The sequence below is a fragment of the Chelonoidis abingdonii genome, chromosome 1 (assembly GCF_003597395.2).
Source record: "Chelonoidis abingdonii isolate Lonesome George chromosome 1, CheloAbing_2.0, whole genome shotgun sequence".
Lineage (NCBI taxonomy): Eukaryota > Metazoa > Chordata > Testudines > Testudinidae > Chelonoidis > Chelonoidis abingdonii.
The window spans coordinates 178,140,121-178,161,771 of record NC_133769.1 but is presented as its reverse complement, the minus strand read 5'-3'; the positions used below and the strand labels follow the sequence as shown (position 1 = coordinate 178,161,771).

Genomic DNA, 21,651 nt, shown 5'->3' with positions numbered 1-21,651 from the left:
GCCTGATGGAGATCAGAGGGTTTTTTCTTACCCCAGTTCATTGCAAATCAGGCTGAGTAGAGACTTTAACCTGGCTGTCCCATATCCCAAGCTAGTAACCCAATGACCCAGCTGTAGCATGAGTCAGTATCCATTCCATTTAGCAAAAATGTTCTGTTCTACTACTGGGAAATCTGTAGCGATCCAGCCTGCAACTAAGGCCTTTGTGGAGAAAGCTTCTCGGGGAGATCCTACTCAGTCCTCAGCTACAAGTATGACCACTATGACAAAGTTGCTCGCCGGAAGTTAAGTGTAGGAAAGAAGGAAAAAAAGCTCTCTTTTTCCCCTTTGTTCCCCCACCTTGACTCTCCATGAGGAACTTCCCTAGGGAATATAAGATCATCTGAGCTTCAGTGCCTTAAATACATCTGCCAGGCTCCTCCAAGAGCCCAAATAAACTTCAGTACTGAAGTAGGGCATCTGGGATATTATCCAGGGGCGGGGTTAAGCCTACATTTTGGTTCAGTTCTATTCTGCTTCAAGCCACCAAAAACAAAACAAAGTTTGGTTACTGTTAGAACTGATTCACATCAAATTTCAGTCTTGGTGAAAGTAAATTCAAAGAGTTAATTGAAGCTTTTTGTATTTTGACCATTTATTTAAGTTTTATTTTTCAACTTTAACATGAGTTTTCAGAGTGTTTTCTGTTAAACTTTTTTATGAACACTTTGTTTTAGTTCCCTCAGATCACATCTTTGACCATTTGCTCTTTCCTATATAGGACCTCTGCAGTGAAAGGATAAGTGAGTTTAGGACATGGGCCCTGCCTCAGGGGGAGCATCTGAAGGAATGCATTGCCCAAGAGGATGGAGAGATATTACCTTTTTCCCTGGGGCTTGAAAAGTTACCAACTCCTGGGACCAGGGAGCATTCCACCTCTTCTCTCTCTGCAGGGGAACCTCAGAGGGTACGTCTACACAGCAATAAGAGACCCATGGTACAGGGTCTCAGAGCCCAGCCCAATGAGCTCACAGGGTTCAGGTGGTGGGGCTAAAAGTAGCAGTGTAGATGTTTTGGTTCTGAAACCGGTCTCAAAGTCTGGGCTTCAGCCTGAGCCAGCTGACCTGGCCTCTGGGACTCACTGCCATGGGTTTGTATTGGCACATACAAATATCCAGCAATGCTTCATATATCTCGGGGGCCCCTGCTGCCTCATTTGGTGTACAGGCAGTTCCCAAGCTGCCCCTCTCCCTCCCCATGCTTGTGGACTTGCCTCCTCCAATTTGCTTATACTAGGGCTTGGTCTACACTAGCAACTTAGGTTGGTTTAAGTGCATCAGTACAGCACAGTTATACTGACCTAACTCATGGTGCCAGGAGGGCTTCTCCCCTCGACATAGCTACTGCCTCTTGGGGAGATGGAGGACCTGTGCCAACCGGAGAAGCTCTCCTGTCAGCATAGGTAGCGTCTTCACTGAAGTGCTACAGCCTTTTTAGTATAAAGAAGCCTCAAGCCAGGCCTGTTTATTGTCTCAAATAAGTTCACAATAGCTTAAAATATTGAGCTTAAAAATGCCAAACCTTTATTTTAAACCCCTCACCCAACTTTTTTTCTTTCAGTTCCAGTTCAGGTAAAAATACCAGTTTGTCCTGGTTCTGCAGTGCTGGTTTGACTCCCTGCTGCTACTCTACCCTCTCCGCTAGTGGTCAATGCTACACGTGCAAAAGAAAATCCCTTAATGAACGTGCCTATTCAATTCTGTAAGATAACGAAACCTGCTTGTTGACTGGAGCTGGTGGTCACCACCTGCCCTCAACCAGGAGAACTAAGCTTTTCATTTGACCTTTGAATTGCTGCAGATGCTAGGCAGCCCTTAACCAACAGTTCGTCATATTACATAGCAGGTAATTCAGGCTACTTCAAGAACAACCAGCCATGTCCCTTCCATGGTACAGCTGACCTATCTGGAGCAGGGGCTATAGAGCAGACAGAGGGAGCAAATGATTCTTCTAGAAAGTCCAGCTGCCAGAGTTTTGGAATCAATGTAGAGCAGCTCCCTCTCCTGCTAGAGAATCCAAATAGCAAGGACATTTAAGATGATCTGGGCTACTTTTAACAAAGGGTTAGAGAGGGGCGGTCTTAGCTTGGAAGTAGCAGCAGCACATCACCTCTGGTCAGACGGACATTCTGAAGCTCCATAGCATCAGCAAACGTTAGACACAGTTAGGAGCTGCAATCAAATCACTGCATTTGATGAGAACATTGCTATGTATGCACTCCCTACCTGGTAGACAGCATCATTCCCTTTGCCTCGCCGCCTCTGGTGCTTTGGGAAGTAAAAGAGAAGCCGTGGATTAATAGCCACTACTGTTTTATGTAGGGGGGTGCTGTGATTTACTGTATTTCAATATATGGTATTCACAAAAGTGCCTCTTATTTTATAGGCTAGATACAATTAAGAAATAGCCCTCATTTCTCAGGTAGTGACTGCTGCATGCCATGTGGGGGCCAAGTGACTCTTCACTCTATTAAATACAGAGGACAATGCAGCAAGTTTCCTAACCTTCAGCTATTCACTCAGCATTAATCTTGTGAACAGCTTATGATGCAAAGCTGGGCCCTTTAGGAAACAACAAACAAACAGCCTTCAGTAAAATGACATGCATGTAAATAGCCCCACCGCTGTCTGTATCTCGGCTTTCAGAAGAAAAACCTGCCTTATGACCTGGATGCCAATCAATGAAACATTTCCCTTGGAATGGTGTTTTGTCAGATTAACCAGCTGACCACAGTATCATGCAAGTTGCAGGTTTCCAAGTGTGACATTTCAAAGAGTGGCTGCAGCAGTCCGTGGGCACTACAATGTATGTACGAAAGGGTGAGTGACAAGGTGCACGTACACCCCTATCTGAGGGGGTCAGGTGGACATTATCAGCTGTAGTGCCCACTAAAGTTAAAGTTTACACTAAATGCCCTTGTTTTCACAGCTTTCTGAAACAAAAGACTCTTAATGAGGATGAAATTCTCCGATTTGTCTTTTTCTGGGAGTGAATTTTTGTTTGGAACTTTGAGCCCAGGCCCGTACCTGTTCCAGTGACAGGAAAGGGGGTATTTACATTTTTGAAAACAAGTCTACCTACACAATTTTAGCAAGAACTACCATAAAGATGCTTGAGAGATGAAACTCAGCCAGGGTATGATCCTTACCCAGAACCATGAGCTCCTTTATTTCGTTTGAGAGGGGAAACTGGAGCACTTGTAAACTGTGCACCAAGCGTGCACAACAGATTTTTTTCAATATATTCCAAAATTCACTTGATATTAAACATTCAGAACTTTGAAACTACAGAACTGATTTTCTTCAGACTTTCCACTGAAACTTAAATTAAGCTGGGAAGGAAGAAAATTAGTATAATGGTTTTTAAAAATCAGCACATTTACTTTTTTTCCCCTGAAGTTATTCTGCAGGCACAGAACTGAATGCCCTGCATAAGGGCAGAGGTGTAACCGTTTGTTTCTAGTATCCATGGGATGCTACCGTCTGTCTAACCTCTAATGTTGCACTCAAGTCATGAACAGAAAAGTAAAAGCGACATTAATGTAGCTGTTTGTAGAGTGCTTTTCATCAGCAGCTCTCAAAGCACGTCCATATTTAATGTATTAGCTGTTTGGAAAGCACTAGTAGACTGCAGCTGCTACTGGAAAGAAGTCAATTTTTGCTTTAGTGGGGTGGTGGTTTGTTTAAATTGGGAATTCACCTTGTGTGTGTGATAGTCATGAGGATGTGTGTTGTAGTAGGAACCTCTTATATGGGATGGAAAATCCTTAGCATCATTGTACTTGCCCTTGTTGAAAAGAAAGGTACCACTCACCTCTCCCTTCTTCCCAATTTCGCTGTATGCCTCGCCCATCTTGTCCTTCTGCAAAGACTGGCAACCAAATTTAGAGAACAGCATTAGCAGTGTAAGAAGCCATGCTATAGCCCCATTGATATCCTGAGTCACACTGCAGCGTTGCTCCTTTCCCTTTCTTTCACTTCTAATCCCACCCTTTCCTCAGACAACTCCTAGCCTTAGTTCCAACTAGATGAGGTTGGTTCTTTGAGACCTTCTCCATTCCAGTCTGTCTTAAAGCAGATTCTTGGAAATTCGACAGCTAATCAAATCCTTTTGTATGACATCTGGCTCTGAGTCTTCCAACCCTTCTCTTAAGCTTAAAAATGGAGGGCTTAATCCTGTTTCTTATATGTTCTTCCAATCTTCTCCTCCTCCTCCATCCTTCTAACTGCAAGCATCCAGTTTAATGCATTCATTTCCACTGTATTCAAGATCTGCTTCTCTCTCTTCCTCAATGCCCAGAATTTGGAGCCATAAAAATGCAGGCCTCGTTACAGTCTTGCAAGATCTTTGTTTTCAATTTGTTAGGCATTCGCCTATTGCAGAGCAGTCAGCTCACTTCTTTCCATTTAATCCATGCCTTTCCTGTTCTGCTGAGCTCACCTGTATCCTCTACTATCAAACCTAGGCTCTCGAACTTCTGTGTCTGTTAGTAATGGCTGCCCTGCAGACTTAGTTTTGGCACTTTCCTGCAAGGTATCAAATCTACAGCCCCTATACTCTGTTTTATTGCAGCTGATTTTCATGCCATTTCTTTCAAGTATGCCCCCTCCGTCTCTCTGAAATCTTTCATTTCCTCTTTGCTCTCCCCAACAAGCACATCATCAGCTGCAAAAGGCATGCGGCAGGGTGGCACGCTCTGGCTGTTCTCTGAAAGTGTATTAAGTACCCATGTAAATAAAAAAGGGACTTTGTCAAGCCGTGGTGTACTCCAGCTCTTACTAGAAACTGTTCAGTTTCTCCTCATGGCCTTCTAACTGTGGTAACAGCGCCCTGATACTGATCCTGGATGAGCCTGGCTAGCCTTCAGCTACCTGTTTCATTCTCATACGCCACCAGATGACTTTTCTTGGACTGTGGTCATGAAGCATCTCAAGAGCTATTAGTACTATGTGCAGAGTTTTCCTCTATACCTCAGACCAGTTGGTCTTTGCATAGCATATTGCATGGGGCAAGCCAATGAATATGCAGCATGGATGAAATCAAATGGACTATTTATTTTACCAGTACTTTATCACCATATCACCAAGGTTCAGAGCACTCCATTTAGAGAGAGAAACTGAACTTGGCCAGGCAGAGGGTGGTACTCAGGCTATAGAGGGAGGGAGAAAAAGGAACTCTGCAAGGTCAGAAAAAGAGGAGATCCTCCTGGATGTGCTATGGGAAGGGATTTGCTAACTCAGGTGGTGCTGAAAGTCTGTAAGGCCAACTGATTGACTCCGAAGTGCAGCTGAAAATTCCCAACACAGGATGAAAACCCAGGGAGAAGTTGAGCAGGACTCCAGTGCTAACTCTCCAGGTCATTACTGTTCATCTTACCCTAGGGGGTAGTAGAGTTGTTCACCTTCACTGTGGTTGTGTTAATGAACCAGTATCCCCAGTAAGATGCTACTGGGGATGCAGTTAGTTACAAGGGAAGTTCTGCTTCAGAGAGATCAGGCAGGAGGACCGCTGGAAGCAAAAATATTCCATAGACTGGGGCAGTAAGTGCAAGGCGGTAGGCTGTATATCTCTGTGCAGTCCCCATCCTCCCCCTATGAAGCAGGTCAGTCTAGCTCATTTTGGGGAAAGGTGACAGCATGGAGAACATATCCAAAACCTGACCCACATCATCAGCACAGAGACATTGGAGAGGGAGAGTGTGTGTATCAAACACTGCCTTTAGCACCCTGCAGCACCTTAATTTACTCACAGTGTAAACTGTGTCCTGAGATGACTTCTTTCTTCTCTGCTGAAAAACAGAGGGGAAGAGAGCTGAGTAATCAACATAGTGTCAGCATCCTTTACCTCTGTGCCGTTTTCATAGCTACAGCTATGTACTGACATGTTTCTATGTATCCAGTGTAGAGAGTGGATGCATATTACTGCCATCTTTTTCTGCATACAGCTCTCCAGTCTGGCACCTGGACAGATGTGGGTAGAAAAGCTACTGCTGCTTTGAAGGAGTTGTTTATTTTTTATGCTTACTGAAACCTAATCCTTCCTCCCTTGATCTGCATAGCTGTCCTACAGAAGGAAAACCCTGAAACACTGAGCAAGGGGAAGGTGTCCCCTCCCTCTTCCTCTCCAACAGCAGTGAGGTCTCAGCCAGTGCAGTTATTATGACTCTTATGTTACTTCACTGGCACTTGCTAAAGCGTCACACAGATCTACAGTGAGACACTCAGCCTCTGTATGCCCTGCCCCCACATCCGTTGGGTTTGAGATGGAGTGTGATTTCCTATTCTGGGCTGTTGTGAGCTCCTAAGAAAGGTGCAGAGGGGAAGATTTTACTGTCTGCACATCAGACTCCAGCTTTGTTAGGGCTCTTCTGTCTCTATTCATGGTCATCCCTTGCCTTGTGAAAGACATGAAGAGTGTTAACTACAGGCTGCAACACAAGCAGTTAGCAGGGTGTTTTGACACTCCCGTGCAAGGGGGGTGCTAGGCTAAAGATTGTTGCGGCACAGCTATGTTAGGGAGATGATTAAAAAAAAAGCAGCAGTGGAGGTATACTAGCAATGCCCTCCTAGAATGGGCACAGGTATGCTGCCAAAACTGCACCTAGCTTAGGTCAGTTCCCTGAAACAAACAAACAAAGTGCAGTTTGTGCTGGCCCAGCTCTGCTGGTTTAAAAAACAAAGAATGCATGCACCTCTCAACAACATAGCTATGCCAGGAAAAGGTTTCAGGGGGTTAAGTGAAAGACATCTAGCCTTAAGCCCACTGTGGCTAAGGGCACGAAAGACTCTTGTCTCAAGAAGTTGAGCTGGTGCATGATTTCTACAACTAAGTCAGTTTATGTTGCCCTTCAAATAAGATGCACTGCCACTAGCTAGCAGCCCTCTATTCTAGCCACACCATGGCAGCGTGCCAGCTGCAAAAGCCTGCTTAAGGTTAACCTATCACTTGACTCTCCAGTAACTGCTTTAGCATTAAGGCATCTACTCTAGTTGTGGACAAGTCGTGTGGGGCAGCGGAGATGACACATCAGACGTGCGTGGCTAACAGGATAATGGTGCCCTGTACACACTACCCAGGACATTGTGTGAATGGGCACATGCACATCTTTGAGAGAGGTTGAGCACAAAAGGAAAGTTAAACAAGAGTGCAGGCAAGAGGAAGTTACCTGATTTCTCCCTCCCATTTCAAGGTCAGAGCCTCTCTTTTTAGTTCCCAGAACATCATATTCATCTCTGGTTGTACGAGACAATTTCTGCAATGAAAACAAAAGAAAAGTAGTCAAGAGTGACAGAGATTCTGCTAATAAGCAACTTAGATCTTGGCTTAGTTAACACTGGAAGGAAATTCCAGTTCAACATCCAATTTACTGCACAAGTTATAACTGATAAATAAGCCAAGTAGGAGTTTTAAAGGAAAAATAATCAACACGAATGATGTAGGGCTGTATGCACCAGCCACCCTGCTTGCTAGTCTATCCACTAGAATTCAGATCTTCCTGCCCCAGGACCCTGCGGCTAGAGCTAAAGGTAAATCACAGTTAGTTGACATAGGACTGAGACTTTTAGACTGTCTGCCTCTAGTAGGTGGGGATGTACACTCATACATGGAGCAGATTTGATTCTATTTAACAGAAGATACACTCATGCCATATCTACATCAGCCATGACATTACATATTTGATTTTTTTCCCCTTTAAAAAGTCATGATTTGCATTCAGTAAATCTTGTGCCTGAGCTAAGTCTTAATTGGGATGATTTACTTTACAAAGTAGACAAATATGAAATGGCCATGATAGAAGTACCCAAAATAAGGCATGATATAAAAAAAAAAAAAAAAGGATAGATCAGATGCTTCTATTCTCCCTATCTCATATCACAAGAATGAGAGGACATTCAATGGACTTGAAAAGATGGCAACTTCAAAACATACAAAAGAAATACTTTTTCATCCATTCAACGATTAGATGATCCCGTGGCCATCTGGTTGAGGTCAAGAACTGGGCAAAATTCAAAGAGACTGTACATTTATATGGATAAGACTATCCAGAGATTAACAGTTAATGCTAAAAAGATTATTGGAAGAGATCTAACACTTCCATGCTTCAAATCTTAAACTAATCTCTAGCTATCTGGGGCTAGGCAAACACTTCAGGAGGAGCAGATTCTCACATCTCCCTACTGTGGAGTTGTTTGCATTGTCCACTTCAGCATCTGATACCAGCCACTATAAAAGACAGGTCTGAGCCAGTCTGGTACTTCCCATGTTCTAGGATACACAGCAAGTCACATGACTAAACCAATGGCGCCATGGTGACTCATGAGCCACAGGAGATAAAGTGAGCCCTGTTACTTGAAGAACAAGAATCTCCCCAGCGGTGTTCAGATTCTGCATATCTGATCCCACCTCATCTTCCGTTCAAATCCAAAACCTGGAAATGGACAGTTGTTACTTCTGGGGTCTAGCTCTGATCTTGCCCAGATTTCCCCTGCCCTATCCTCCCCCACTCACCCTTGCTGCCTTCTGGGAGGAAGAGGCACAGGCCTCCACCTTTCCTGGGTTCTTTAGAATAGAGCCACCTCAGGGACTACACAAATGTTTTTCAGTGTGCAGTTCCTGTGTGCCACACCCGCAGCAGGGAGCAGACATTGCTGCCCCAGGCTGCCGTCAGTAGGGAGAAGAGGGTTAAGTCAATTCCTAGCTCTTGCAAAGGGCCAAATACCTGGAAGCCAGGTATGGGAAGGGGTTTGTGGATGCCTCATTTAGAAACACAAGAGCAGTGAGTGAGGGCCCTGCAGACAGACAGGATGTGGGGGAACAGGGGCCGAGGGAGGGCAAGCAAGCAAACATGTTGGAATGAGATTTCCACCGTTTGGATTCTAATGCTGAATCCAAATTCAGACCCAGCCAGCTGTCAGGGTCAAATAAAAATCCAACCTCCAAACATTACCTCTGGGAGTATATGAAGTTAGATCTGGACCCCAGTAGGTCAGTAAATCTCGGTTTACACAAATTCATCCATTTCCTGCAGCTCAAGACAGGATCAATCTCTGACCAGCAGGCTCTTCCACTTACTCTGGTCTCACCAAGCCTGAGAGGCAGGTAAAACATCACTACAAGCATGTTCCTGTTCTAGGTCTAATGATGAATTCTGGTTAATTAAGCAAGGGTAGGGTGACCCCTCTGTCTCTCTCTCCCCCTTCCCAAGAGTTTACTATACTAACACCTTGTCATGGTTTAATGGAAGAGTCATGCCACTGTGCTGTGCCATATTGTTCCTATCAGCAAAGAGAGAATCTGACACGGTGTAAGTGTGTAGAAGAAAAGCTATATAACTAAATTGATCCCTCAGCATTAGCCAGCCTCTTTACCTGACAGCAGGTAAAAATTAGTGTAAAGATATTAGTTTATAAACCTTAAACCACCTTCCTTCATTTCTAAAGGTAAAATAATAAAATTCTCATAAACCTAAAATAAACTCCTGTCAGGAGATCAACAGCACGTTGAGACGTTGTGGGGTTATTTTAAAAAAAATAACCAGACACTTATTTGTGAAAATACGTAATATTGTACAATAGCTCCACATACTATACTATCACTGCTACAAGTGCAGTGCTCTGGTCCATTACTAGAGTACTCTTTATACGCAGAGAGGTTAGATTTGGTACCTTATAAACCATCTATAATCAACTCCCTTTCCAGCGACCCACAATGCTACATTCAAGCAATAGTTAATAAATAATCTGGGAAGCGTTCACCTTCGACCCTTAAAGTGTTGCATTCCAGAGATCCATATTCTAAACCCTATCACACGGAGCAGTGAAGAGATGCAGGCGACTTAAATGAGGCCTATGCAGTGTGAGGTAGTACTGCAGGGTCAGGCCCTCTGTAGAGGAAAGCATATGCAGATGGGCACATGTGTGTTTCATGGACTCACAGATAGCACTCTGATCCACACCCCAGCCCCCGTGCATGCACTGGATAGGCTGCATCTGCCAACTGGAGCACACCAGCTCAATACTAGAATTAACTGCTCCCACCCTTCTGGTGAATGGACGTGCCAAGTGCACCTCCTGCACATTATAGAGTCAAGCCTTCAACCAGAGTCTTAGTGTTCTGTTGGTAGCAGGTGAGTTAGAAGGAAGTTTCCCTCCCAAGGTGAGCAGTTAGAAGCCAGCCCCAGTGGGAAGTCACTTCCCCTTGTAGCTACTGCACTGCCCATTTGTGATTGTTCCTCATTAGTCTACCTCATCCAGCCCATCCTGAGAGCCTTCTGGCCAGAAGAACACCACCTCGGTCACAGGACAGCAGGAGGAGAGGAGAGAGCATGTCTGGATGAGCGGATTAAAAACATGTTGACATAAGAGCAGCAGTCACTTACATTATACACATCATTCTGGCCCTGAAGAGCCGGGGGTTCAGGGGCATTGCTGAACTGAAAGAGAGAGAAAGCAAAGTGAGCACCTGGCAACGGCAGCATAGTAGATACACCCCCTGGAGGAGTTATTCTTACCTTAGGTGGGGAACCTACAGATGAATAGCCTGTGGCCCTGCCAGTGCCATCAAGAGTTTGCCATCTGGGGTGCCTAAAAGGGCCAAAAAACTATACAAATTCCTGCCCTACTCTCCACGGGAGCTTTCCTTTGTATTTCAGTCCACTCTCTGGGATTGGTCATCCTTTTAATGGTGCTTTACAGCAGCCCTTTGGAAGCTTAAACACAGAATTTCCTACTGAGTGTTCCCCTTCACTGTGCATGTGCACACCGGGCATGTTACGGCAGGGTCAGTGTCGAGCTCCAAGCCGATGCATGCAGTCCGTTATTGGAAAGTCTCTCATGAGGACAAGGGCTGCTACCATTAATGAGGTCTTTCATGGGCCCCGCCCTGCAGGATCAAGCTCTGAAAGACTATGACACCTTTTAAGTCCCCAGGATGTGCAGTGGCAAAAGGTGCTATATAGATTGGGGGAGGGGTGTTTGAAAATTTTCCTCTTATGTCTGAATATTTTTGCTCCCATCTGCACAAACTCTTGCAACCAGCCACACACATTTCTTAGCCTGCCCAGGCTTAGTTTGTTGTTTTTTTTCAGTGGGGAGAGGGAGAGGGAGGAAGGGAAAGCGTATAAATTAAAAGCAGCCATTTGAGTTCTGAGATTTTTGACCAAATTTTTACAAGTGTTTTAACCTCTCATAGCTCAAAAGGAGCTTGTCCTAAACATTTCAGATTTGCTTTGTGTGCTGAAAACTAGCAGACAGACTCCAGAAACGTAAACTTAGTCTGACATTTAGTTCCCCCCCCCCCACACACACACACGAATGGCATAGCCTCCTTTGGATATTTGGCAGGTGCTGTAAGCTACAGAGCTTCTAAACCCCCTTCTTACCACAGTGGAGTTTACAAGGTCAGTTTGCATTGCCTATTCATTCATTTTAAAAAGATGCATCTCTAGGGGCCCATCCAGTGCTCCGGGCCTCTATCTCATATCTTAATCACAATATAAGCAGACAAATGTGCACCCATAAATATATCCACATCAAATGAGGCCCTCCTCAGCAGACTGACTGAGAAAAGAGAGAAGAGACAAGCTTTGCTGCATGGTTGGAAGATTAAGAAGTCTAGACTTCAACAGATTGTGGGGTGGGGTTCAAAATAGAGGCTTCCCAGAGAGCACCTGCTAGCAGCTCCTCACTTTCACAGAGGGCACTCCACTTCAGCCTCTGCTGATCCTGACTAGCGTAGTACGTATTCATGGGAAGAAAGGTGATCTTGGGTAACCAGGTCCCAAACCTACACAGTCTACAAGGTCTGTTAGTGCAGGCTGATCCCTGGAAGCCATGACAGCTCCTTCAGGCGGGTTCTTTGCCCATGCCTTGTTTAATCAGGTGCAGTAGGACACTGGCTCCACGCACATCTCTACAGAGCAGCTGTGCCTGCCATGTTGGGGCATCCCCCACCTCCAATACTTCGAAGGGACGCAGGCATCGCTGTATACCCATTAGCACCACACTTACAGCTAAAGTGCTTACCAAAGATAGCACATACATAACTTGCATCTAAGAGCTCTGTGACCCCAGCCTGGCATGGGTGAGGAGGGGGCTCTAGCAATCAGTATGAATCTCACCACCGCTGCAGTCTGAAGGTGCTTGCCGGCTGCTGTAGCAGGCTTAAAAGGGGGCTGGAGCAGTTGTAGTCACACAGACCCTGCCAAAGCAAAGATGGCCAAAGCAGGCTGATGGCTTGTCAGGCCAATATCAATTCATTTAAATACAATTCCATTACTGGGCAATGAGATAGCCAGCAGTTCTGTGAAGGCCCTCTCAGCTCTGCCTATGCAGCAGCCAGGAGAGATACCAGTTCTACAGCCCAATAGCTAAAGCAAAGAACTGACAAGCTTTACAGAGCCTCTAAGTGCCACAAGACAAAATCGCTTCTATTCTAGTAATTTATGAGATCTGCTAGGGAAATGGTTACATTTTTAATCCCACTGAAGCTGCTCTGGTTCTCCTGGGGAATTCAGCAGAGCCTCTTTGTAGCCAACTTTCTACACAAGAAAGCATCACACAAAAAGCTTTCTACCCCAGGCATGCCTACGTAGCAAAAGATTGATGGAAGGTTTGTCTAAGCTGAAGGGTTTCAAGACTTGATACAGGGGTAAATTTGGAGAAATTTAATGGTCTGTGATATACAGATCAGACTAGAGGATCTGATGATGTCTTCTGGCCCTAAACTATGAATTTAGGCAAGGGATTTGCACTGCATGTATGCACAGAACTTTATACACAGACACCACTTTCTAGAGGGAAGAACACCAGGTAGACGGGACTTGCATGTACGGACTCCTCTTGCTGAGGGGAATCAGAACAGCTCCTCTTTGCTCTCCCCATCAGGACACTGGGAAGGCTACAGTGTCCAATTTTTTTAGCTCCATCTTATATAAATGGAGGGGTACCAGGGATGGGTTGATCCTCTTGCCTCTTCCTCTGAAGCAGCAACTTATTTATTTGCTATCACTGAATTATTACTGTATATGCATTTAGTTAACAGACACACTGCAGAAGGTAGGCTATTCCATCTCCTATGGGTAAAATCCACTGCCTAGGACATCTCCAAGCAGATTACATGCACCTGCTGCCAATATTCAAATCACCCACCCTGCAGATCTGTCACTAAGCTTTAACCTTTGAAGGGGAAAGAATTTCTCTCACTTTGGTTTCTCACTTTAGAGGAGTTCTGGGCTGGGAACAAGCAACTGCTGAGCTAGTTCACCCCTCCTTCAGCATCTTGCTGCTCCAGGTTCACAAGCTCCTGGGCAATTTCACTGAGCCCTTCCTAATGATCACTGTCTTTCCCCAACAGCAGGACAAGTCCATGACTCCCACAGTCAAGTACAATGTGCATGTGGGGGACATCTGTCTGTCTTTTCACTCTGGCAGGCTCACACAGGCTAGCATTCCTAGAGCAGAACTTTCATCTGTTTCGTGGTGGCTATGCTGCCTTGGGACACTGTTTTTCTGTGGAACAGATGAGTGCCAGCAGTTGCAGGGCAAGCTTCCCCTCTGCCAGCCCAAACTAGCACACCTCTGCCCTGACTGGGAGGGACCTGCAAGAAGAAAGATCCTGTTCCAGGCCTATTCAATCCTTGGCTTCTCTGTGGCAGGCTGACAAGGAAGGTACCCATTTTGAGTGGGTTTTTGGGCTGAAGATGCTAAGTAAGAGCTGCTTGCCTAAGCCAGGGAGAGGAGGGATGCTCCCCTCTGCTTTTAGCCAAAAGCGGGGTTTGTGCTTCCCCCCAGCTCCCTTAAATTGGCCCGTGGGGGGGAACTGGACTGAAGCCACCAACTCCTTTCATGGGAACAGCCATCAGATGTCAACAACAGCCCATCATTGCCCACTTACCTCTGTCACAGCTCCCAGCCGGCACCAATCTCCTAAGACTCCATGTATCCATTACCAATCCCCAACTCGACATCCAGAGTGGTGGTTTTATTTTTTTAAAAACACAGGTTAGCTTGGGTTTTCTCCTAAGTGCTCAGACCCTGTTCCTGAGGTATTCCTTTCTCTCCATTTATCACAGTCTCTTCATTTCAAAGAGACGTAAACCTACTCGCAGTGCTGACCCAGCATCTCCTACCTATTCTGTGCAGCTTTTGATACCATGTCCACCACTGTAGTTAACTGTACGCTGCTCTGATACGAGGACCCAGAACCACCAAGGTACTTACGCTTCATTCCGTTGAAGTCAATGAAAGTTAGGAGGCTAAATACCATTACAGCTCTGGGCCAAGGAGACTGGCATCTATCATGTGATGTTTCCTCTCCATTCCTCCCCTTCAGGGAAAGGTTATGTCTAAGAATTTTCACCTAAGACAGCCAACATCACTAGTCACTTTTGAAGTTTGGGAACAGTTGAACTGCATGGAGGCCTACTTCAGTTAGACGTCCCCAGCCACTGGTGTTCAAGTTTCCATCCATCCCTCTGACACTGTCTCCTCTCTGGCAAAAATTCCCACCTTCACTGCCCACTTCTCCCACACCAAGCCTTGTGGAGAAGGAAAAAACTATTCCCCATCAAAATGGGTAGACCCAGTAATTTATCCTTCCTCAAAGCAGAGGCTACTGTTTGACAGTAAAATGTGGATGCTTTTGCAAAATATTTTGTCCCCCTTCCCCACTCCCATTTGTCTGTTTTATACACCCATTTTGCCTTGTCATAAGTTGAGACAGTGATCTTTCTGAGGCAGGGACTGTCTTTTCATTACCCTGACTAGGCCCCATGGCACAATAATAATAAACATGCTCAGAACGGCTACCAGACCCACAATTCCTTGCTTTGTTGGCAGGGCGTGTGGGGGTCCCCGAGCCTTCAGCGCTGAACTATTATCACATGGCCATCATGTTGCCTAAAGGCAGGAAAAGCACTGACCACGGCTTGAACGAGGCGATATCAGGCTGGGGCTAGTTGGTATTATTCTTTATGTTGATACCTCGTCCAAAGACCGGGCCAAAGGTGGGGCATGAGCAAAAAATCACCTGCAAGTTCTAAAGTGGAAAGAGAAGAAATGCTGCAGATGCTCAGTCCCCACAGGATGCTGACTCTGGGGAACCTTGCCAACATCACCCACAGTGACTCGGTTATTTTCTGAAATCTCCCAGACCCCTTCTTGTACTTTCCATAGTCTGATGGTGAGTGGGTGCGACTCTTGAAGGAGCACTGCCTGTTTCTTTTTAATTAACCTACCAAGACAGATCGTCTAACAAAACGTTTTGCTAGATTTTGCATTTTATGCTTGGGACTCATGCACTTTTGCGTCCTGCTCTGGAAAAACAAAATCAGTTAAGAGTGCTCACAGCCCACTTCAGAAAAGGAAAGGCCTTACCACAAAGGAAGTTGCAATAATCCTACCATGCTTTCCCTACATCTTCAGCGCTCAAATACTGAACTGCTTTCACTCCTGCCAGATCCCAGTGCTCAGCAACAGGCCCTCAGGCATCACAACGATGAATCTGAAAACCTGGCACTTCTCATTTGCAATGAGAGCCAAAAGACCATAGGCTTATACAACATCTTTCAAGCCAGGCAACTATCCAAGAAAATCTGATCTTCCCCCAACCACTTCTCAGCCCACAGACAGCCTGACAAACACCAAATGGTTCAGTGTTTTGAGGAGGCCTGGTGGTGATTAGACTAACCTTAGCTTTCAAAAAGAGGGCCGTAATGATGACTGCATAGATGAAGAGGATTCCATCCAGTATGTAGCACAGTCTCGGGTCTGTCAGTCCCATAACCGGTGCAGCATCTGTACAGAAATACCAAGTACATTAATAAAAACAAGGTCATTTGCATTATAATATACAGCCTGGCGTGTATGTGGCAGTGCTGCCCTCTACTCAACAGAGCAACAGCCAGTTCAGTGTGTGAGATTATGTACCCCATAGAAGCTGGAGGCCTGCAAAAGGATATAAAAGCCCCAAGGCAACTGGCAGTAAAGGAAGACTCTCCTTTAGCGCAAGAGGCTGAAGATGACGGTTATGAAGCAGAAAGTCCAAATTCTATTCCCTGTGGCATGTGTGTACAGTTTAGCTGGTGACTAGGATATCTGCATATCTATGGTCAAGATCAGCTACAATGTAGTTATTTGAAGAATGCCTGACATAGACAACTATTACCCATCAGGTCGGTCATTAGAATCCAATATTATCCAAGAAGTTGTGACATAGAAATGCTGTTAAGTGTTGGTGTTTATGTCCTGGGCCCAGTCATATGACATGATTAAGGTTACCTCCCAATCCCATCTTATGGCAGGCAGCAGAACACCCTGACTCCAGTGGCACCTATTACAGTCATGACTGCACCTGTTCAGAGAGAACTAAAAAGAGAAGCCAGAGCTGAGAAGTTGAACTGTTGGCTCCACAGCTGAGGTCCAAAAGTTGGAGCAGTCTTAGATAGAAGGTTCAGGTCCAGAAAAATCTGTAGAGAAAAGGCTACAGTGTAATCTAAAAAGCAGAGAAAGCTCACCTTTCCAGGAAATGGAGGAAGGTAACAGGTTATTTGAATTGCAGAATTAGAGGGAATTCAGAGAAGGGTGAAAAAAAAGTATCAAGAGTATGGAAAACTCATATGAAGAGAGATTGAAAAATCTGGGATTGTTCATCTTAGGAAGGAGATGAATAAGGGACAAGTATATAAAATAATAAATGGTGTAGAGGAAGTAGACAGGGAGAACAGAAATTCCCAGTCTCATAACACAATGAAATAAAAAAGGTGGCAAATTCAGAACGGATACAAGGAAATACTTTTTCACATAACATGTGATTAAACTACAGAACTTGTTGCCACAGGAAGTTGTTGAGACCAAGACTTTAGCATGATTCAAACTTGTCATTAATACAGATATCAAACATATCATGAATTATGATACTTCTGGATAAAAATTTTGGAAAGGGTATAAAACCTCCTGCTCCAGGGTCTAAGCCAACCTCCAACTATTAGAGATCAGGCTGAGACGCACATCTGCTACTGCGGGGTTCTTACACCTTTTTCTTTACACTCTGCTACTGGCCACTCTCAGACAGGATACTGAACTAGATGGACCTTGGATCTGATCCAGCCTGGCAATTCCCATGCACCACATATGACAGATGTTAGTCACATTGCTTAATGCATTACTGGAACACACACTAGGGTGGTATAGGAACCTTTACAGAATAGAATGTTCTATATGCTGGCTCTCTATTCCGATTTGTTCCCCCACACAGGCCACTCACTCTAAAAAGCTCTAGTTATAAAGTTGTTTGCAGATAATGTTTTTTCTATAACAGCCACACCAGTGTGAGGAAATCTGCCTTCTGCAAGATCAAAGTGTCCAGTAAGTTAACGGTGATGGATTTAAAGACCTATATTCATACAGAGAGCTTGTGTATACAAATCTTTAGTCATGTTTTGACAGTTGATAATACAATTGTAAATTCTAATGTGGCCACTATACAAGTATTTATTCCAGGACACAAATGTTCGCTGCTAGTTGTGTTTAAACTGAAGGGGTTATTACACTGAGGCAGATGAAATTGTCAATACATTAGAAAAATTATTTTAAACTAGGAATAAGGCATTCAATTCAAAACATTTCACGTGCTTAGAAACCACACACTTACAGGGTATGTCTGCTCTTCGAGCCGAGGAAGTAATATCCAGTTTGAGGAGACACACCCATGCTAGCTTTGATGGAGCTAGCACACTAATATAGCCGTGGCAGTGTTTGCAGCAGGAGGGGCTAGCCACCCTTAATAATTGTGTAGCATCTAGAGAGGTATGTATTCAGGGTGGCTACTCTTCCACTACTTGCACTGCCTCACCTACACTATAGCTCTAAGTGTAGAAGTTAGAGAAAAAGTGGTATATGATCCTAACACTTCTATAAATGCCTTTTAAAGGGATACCCAACATACTTTACAAATATCAATTAATCTTCATCACCACACTCATCTGATATCGGATTATACCCCACTTCCAAAAGGGTAAACAGAGGCAAGGAGAGGTTAAGTCACTTGCTCAAGGTCCCATGGTAAATCTCTGGCAGAATGGAACCTGAGAGTCCCAATGCCCATTTTCTTGTTCTAATCATTCAATAGGCTACACTTTGTCATGCAGCCTTAGCTCAAGACGCACGCTTGGTGTATAGTGGCACAGGGCCCTTGACTTTGGGAGGCACCCTGTTTGCCAGCACGCCAGACCCAGGAAATCCCCGTTGACACATATAGCAGGCCTCAAACCTGCCACCAGTTTCAAAGATACAAGGGCCAAACCAGCCTCCTCAGTGCTTAAATCCTCTCGGCTTCTTTTTCTAGCTGATTAAACCCTTCTGATCCTTGCCAACTCAAGAATGACAAAGAACCTGATACCTTCTTGCTTCATTGTTAAAGAGTATGGTATATAAGAATGAATAAGACAGGTTTATAAATGGAGAATTAAGATCAAGTATATGCTGAATCCTTGGCCAAAAAGAAAAGTCAAGTCATTTCTTTCATTGTACAGCAGAACCTCAGAATTATGAGCTGACCAGTCAACCACACCCCTCATTTGGAATCAGAAGTACACAATCAGACAGCAGAGACACTACCCCGCCCCCCTCCAAAAAGCAAATCAGTACAGTGCTGTGTTAACGTAAACTACAAAACGGGGGAAAAGCAGCATTTCCGTCATGCACAGTAAAGTTTCAAAGCTGTATTACATCAATGTTCAATTGCAAACTTTTGAAAGAACAACTGTAACATTTTGTTCAGCGTTACGAACAACCTCCATTCCCGAAGTGTTCATAACTCTGAGATTGTACTGTATTCCTTATATTTGTAATAAGGAAAAGTTCTGCTGTGAACACCTATTAGTCCTAGAAGTCACTTCAATGGGACTATTTTAGACTGAAAGTGATTCAGGGCAGAAGCCATTTTCTGTTCTAGGCTTGTGCATAGCACAATGGAGCCCCAGCCAAATGCCTTTAAGGTGCTACCAAAATAAAAGTGATAATATTTGTGAGTGAGGGTTTACAGAATTGGGCCTCAAGACTGACAAGCAGGAGATGAGCTGGGACAATGTGAATGACAGGCAAGGAGTGACCATAACCTAGCCTGAAAAGGCAACAGGAAAGCTGCTCATGGAGAGCCTGCTCCTACTCACCCCTCCTCCACTCCCCCTCAGGCCCCAACCACCCCCACAGCAGACAGCAAAACCCAAAGTACCCAAGGGAGAAAGAGGAGGGCCAGGAAATGAACCTGCTGCAGAGCTGCTCAGAGCACCAGACAAGAGGTCTCCCCAGAATGTCACACAAGTAGACCAGAACCACATTATGGGAAAACCATCTATTGTTGTGTATATTAACATACTTTCTACAGCATGTGTGGTATATGCTGAACACGGAAATATATATTTAGATATTTTGAAGTAAAAAAGGAATTAAACCCCATGCAGGCCTCTTAAATGGCTTCTCATTTTGTAACTTGGGGGGCTCTGCGCTATCATTATCTTTTGATAAATGGGCTTTTTTGGCTTTGATAATTCACATACCAGTAACTCATTTAAACCACAGAAGCTGCAGGCTTACGCTTACCTATATATATTTTAAATGGCTTAAAAGAATGGGGATATTTTTGCTTTAAGGCATAATCACTCATCAATGGCTCACTGTGGACAAGACGACAGTGAAAGTGTCTGTGTCCATTCACTGTCATACACTAACATACTAAGATACAAATACAATGACATGCACTGGACAGTATCCTCTTGATTTCTCTCTCTCTCTCACATACACACACACAGAAGTTTTAAAATCTATGAAAATTCTTTAACAGAATAAGGACTTTTAATTTAATAATCCCCCTATAGGATTCTTGCCCTAAAAATCACACAGGGCTACTTCAATATTAATGATTATTCACAGTAGTGCCCATAGGTCCAGGGTACTCAGCCATCCAGAGCGCATTACATGTTCCCTCAGTGGCCAGTCCACAGAGGGTTATGAGTCTGCTGCTGCTCCCAGCTAGATGAGTCCAACAGACAACTAACGTTTTTAAAGCAAGAGGTTCTACTGTCAGGCACTAGGGATGGTCAAAATGGGGTGAGGTAACACAAGGTGTTTTTTGAACAGAGAATGCAACACAATCCCTGCCCCAAGGAACTTAAATTAAAGAATGTACTGTTATCTTAATATTTTAAACAAGTAAGCTATTTCCAGATTACTCCTGAAACTTGTCACAGATAGTCAGCAAGTTCACCTTAGGCATCACACACAATTAAGTCTCTAGGAGGAACTTAAATGCAGAGATGGTCGGGGCTTTGTGGATGAGCTCAGGAAGGGCAGCGGTCCCACACCTAGGAAAGCAGCAAGGCTGGGTGTTGGGAGGTTCTGAGCTCTAATTCTGCCTCTATCACTCACTCACTGCATGGCCTTGGGTGAGTAACTGCACCTTGATGTCTCAGCTGCTCTGCTTGTATAACAGGTACAATAATTTACCCATTTTCCTCACTGGGGCGTTGTGAGGATTAGCTAGGATCTATACAGTACTTTGATCATATAGGTAAATGCTCAGTGGCAGCCTAAAGACAGACAATGCACGAGAAGCCATCACTCAGGTGGATGAGGCTGGCACGGTAGGCAGAGCAGCGGGATGTGAGGAGACATGGAATGACACAGGGAGGATAAGCAGGAGGGACAGAGTCATGCAGGGCTTTGTAATACAAAGTTTGAACTTTACACAGTGGAATCCACCTAGTGTTTAACATTGCTAGCCAGACTTCCTCCCAGCCTAGCCTAAACCCCGAGAAATTTCCTTCCAGCCCCCTCCCACAGACTCTCCTCCCAAGTGAAGAAGCCAACCCCTCCACAGCAGGTGGTCAGCTAGAAGCAGCCACTCTTTTGCTCCACTGAAGTCTTACTACCACTTCCAAAGTCCCCTCTGACTCTGGAGTCCGAATACCACTGGGGCAGCCTTAATCCCCCTCTGCATATATACCTAGGGCCCTACCAAATTCACCGCCATGAAGAACACATCACAGGCCGTGAAATCTGGTCTCCTCCTGTACAAATCTGGTCTTTTGTATGCTTTTACCATGTACTATACAGATTTCATGGAGGAGACCAGTGTTTCTCAAACTGGGTGTCCTGACACAAAAAGGAGTTGCAGGGGGGCTGCAAGGTTATTTTAGGGGAGTGGCAGTATTGCCACCCGTACTTCTGTGCTGCCGTCAGAGCTGGGTGGCCGGAGAGCATTGGCTGTTGGCCAGGTGCCCAGCTCTGAAGGCAACGCCCCATTTGCAATAGCGCTGAAGTAAGTGTGTCAAAACCATACTATGCCACCTTACTTCTGCACTGCTGCCTTCAGAGCTGGGTGGCCAGAGAGTGGTGGCTGCTGATCGACGGCCCAACTCTGAAGGCAGCAGCACCAAAGTAAGATGGCAAGACCGTACCATGCCATCTTTCCTATGCACTGGTTCTGGCAGAAACTCTGCCTTCAGAGCAGGGCTTCCAGCCAGCAGCCACTGCTCCGCAGCTGCCCACCTCGGAAGGCAGCACCATCACCAGCAGCTGCATAGAAGTAAAGGTAGCAGTAGCGCAACCCCCCCTA

The 21,651-nt window shown here is 45.0% G+C and overlaps 2 protein-coding genes across 7 annotated transcripts in view; one reads left to right on the top strand and one right to left on the bottom strand.

The window, feature by feature from the left end:
- Positions 1 to 21,651, top strand: part of RCSD1 (RCSD domain containing 1) — a 368,022-nt gene that overhangs the window by 200,509 nt on the left and 145,862 nt on the right. The window lies entirely within an intron of this gene.
- CD247 (CD247 molecule) overlaps positions 1 to 21,651 on the bottom strand; it is a 79,966-nt gene that overhangs the window by 3,702 nt on the left and 54,613 nt on the right. For 5 of the 6 annotated variants that reach the window (XM_032777414.2, XM_032777416.2, XM_075073024.1 and 2 more), the window contains exons 2-7: positions 15,727 to 15,833; positions 10,418 to 10,471; positions 7,205 to 7,291; positions 5,789 to 5,827; positions 3,853 to 3,909; positions 2,265 to 2,306 (exon numbers count right to left, since the gene is read on the bottom strand). In XM_032777414.2, coding sequence (XP_032633305.1) covers positions 2,265 to 2,306; positions 3,853 to 3,909; positions 5,789 to 5,827; positions 7,205 to 7,291; positions 10,418 to 10,471; positions 15,727 to 15,833 — 386 coding nt within the window. The remainder of the gene's footprint in view (positions 1 to 2,264; positions 2,307 to 3,852; positions 3,910 to 5,788; positions 5,828 to 7,204; positions 7,292 to 10,417; positions 10,472 to 15,726; positions 15,834 to 21,651) is intronic. The other variant, XM_075073027.1, reaches the window with a different exon arrangement.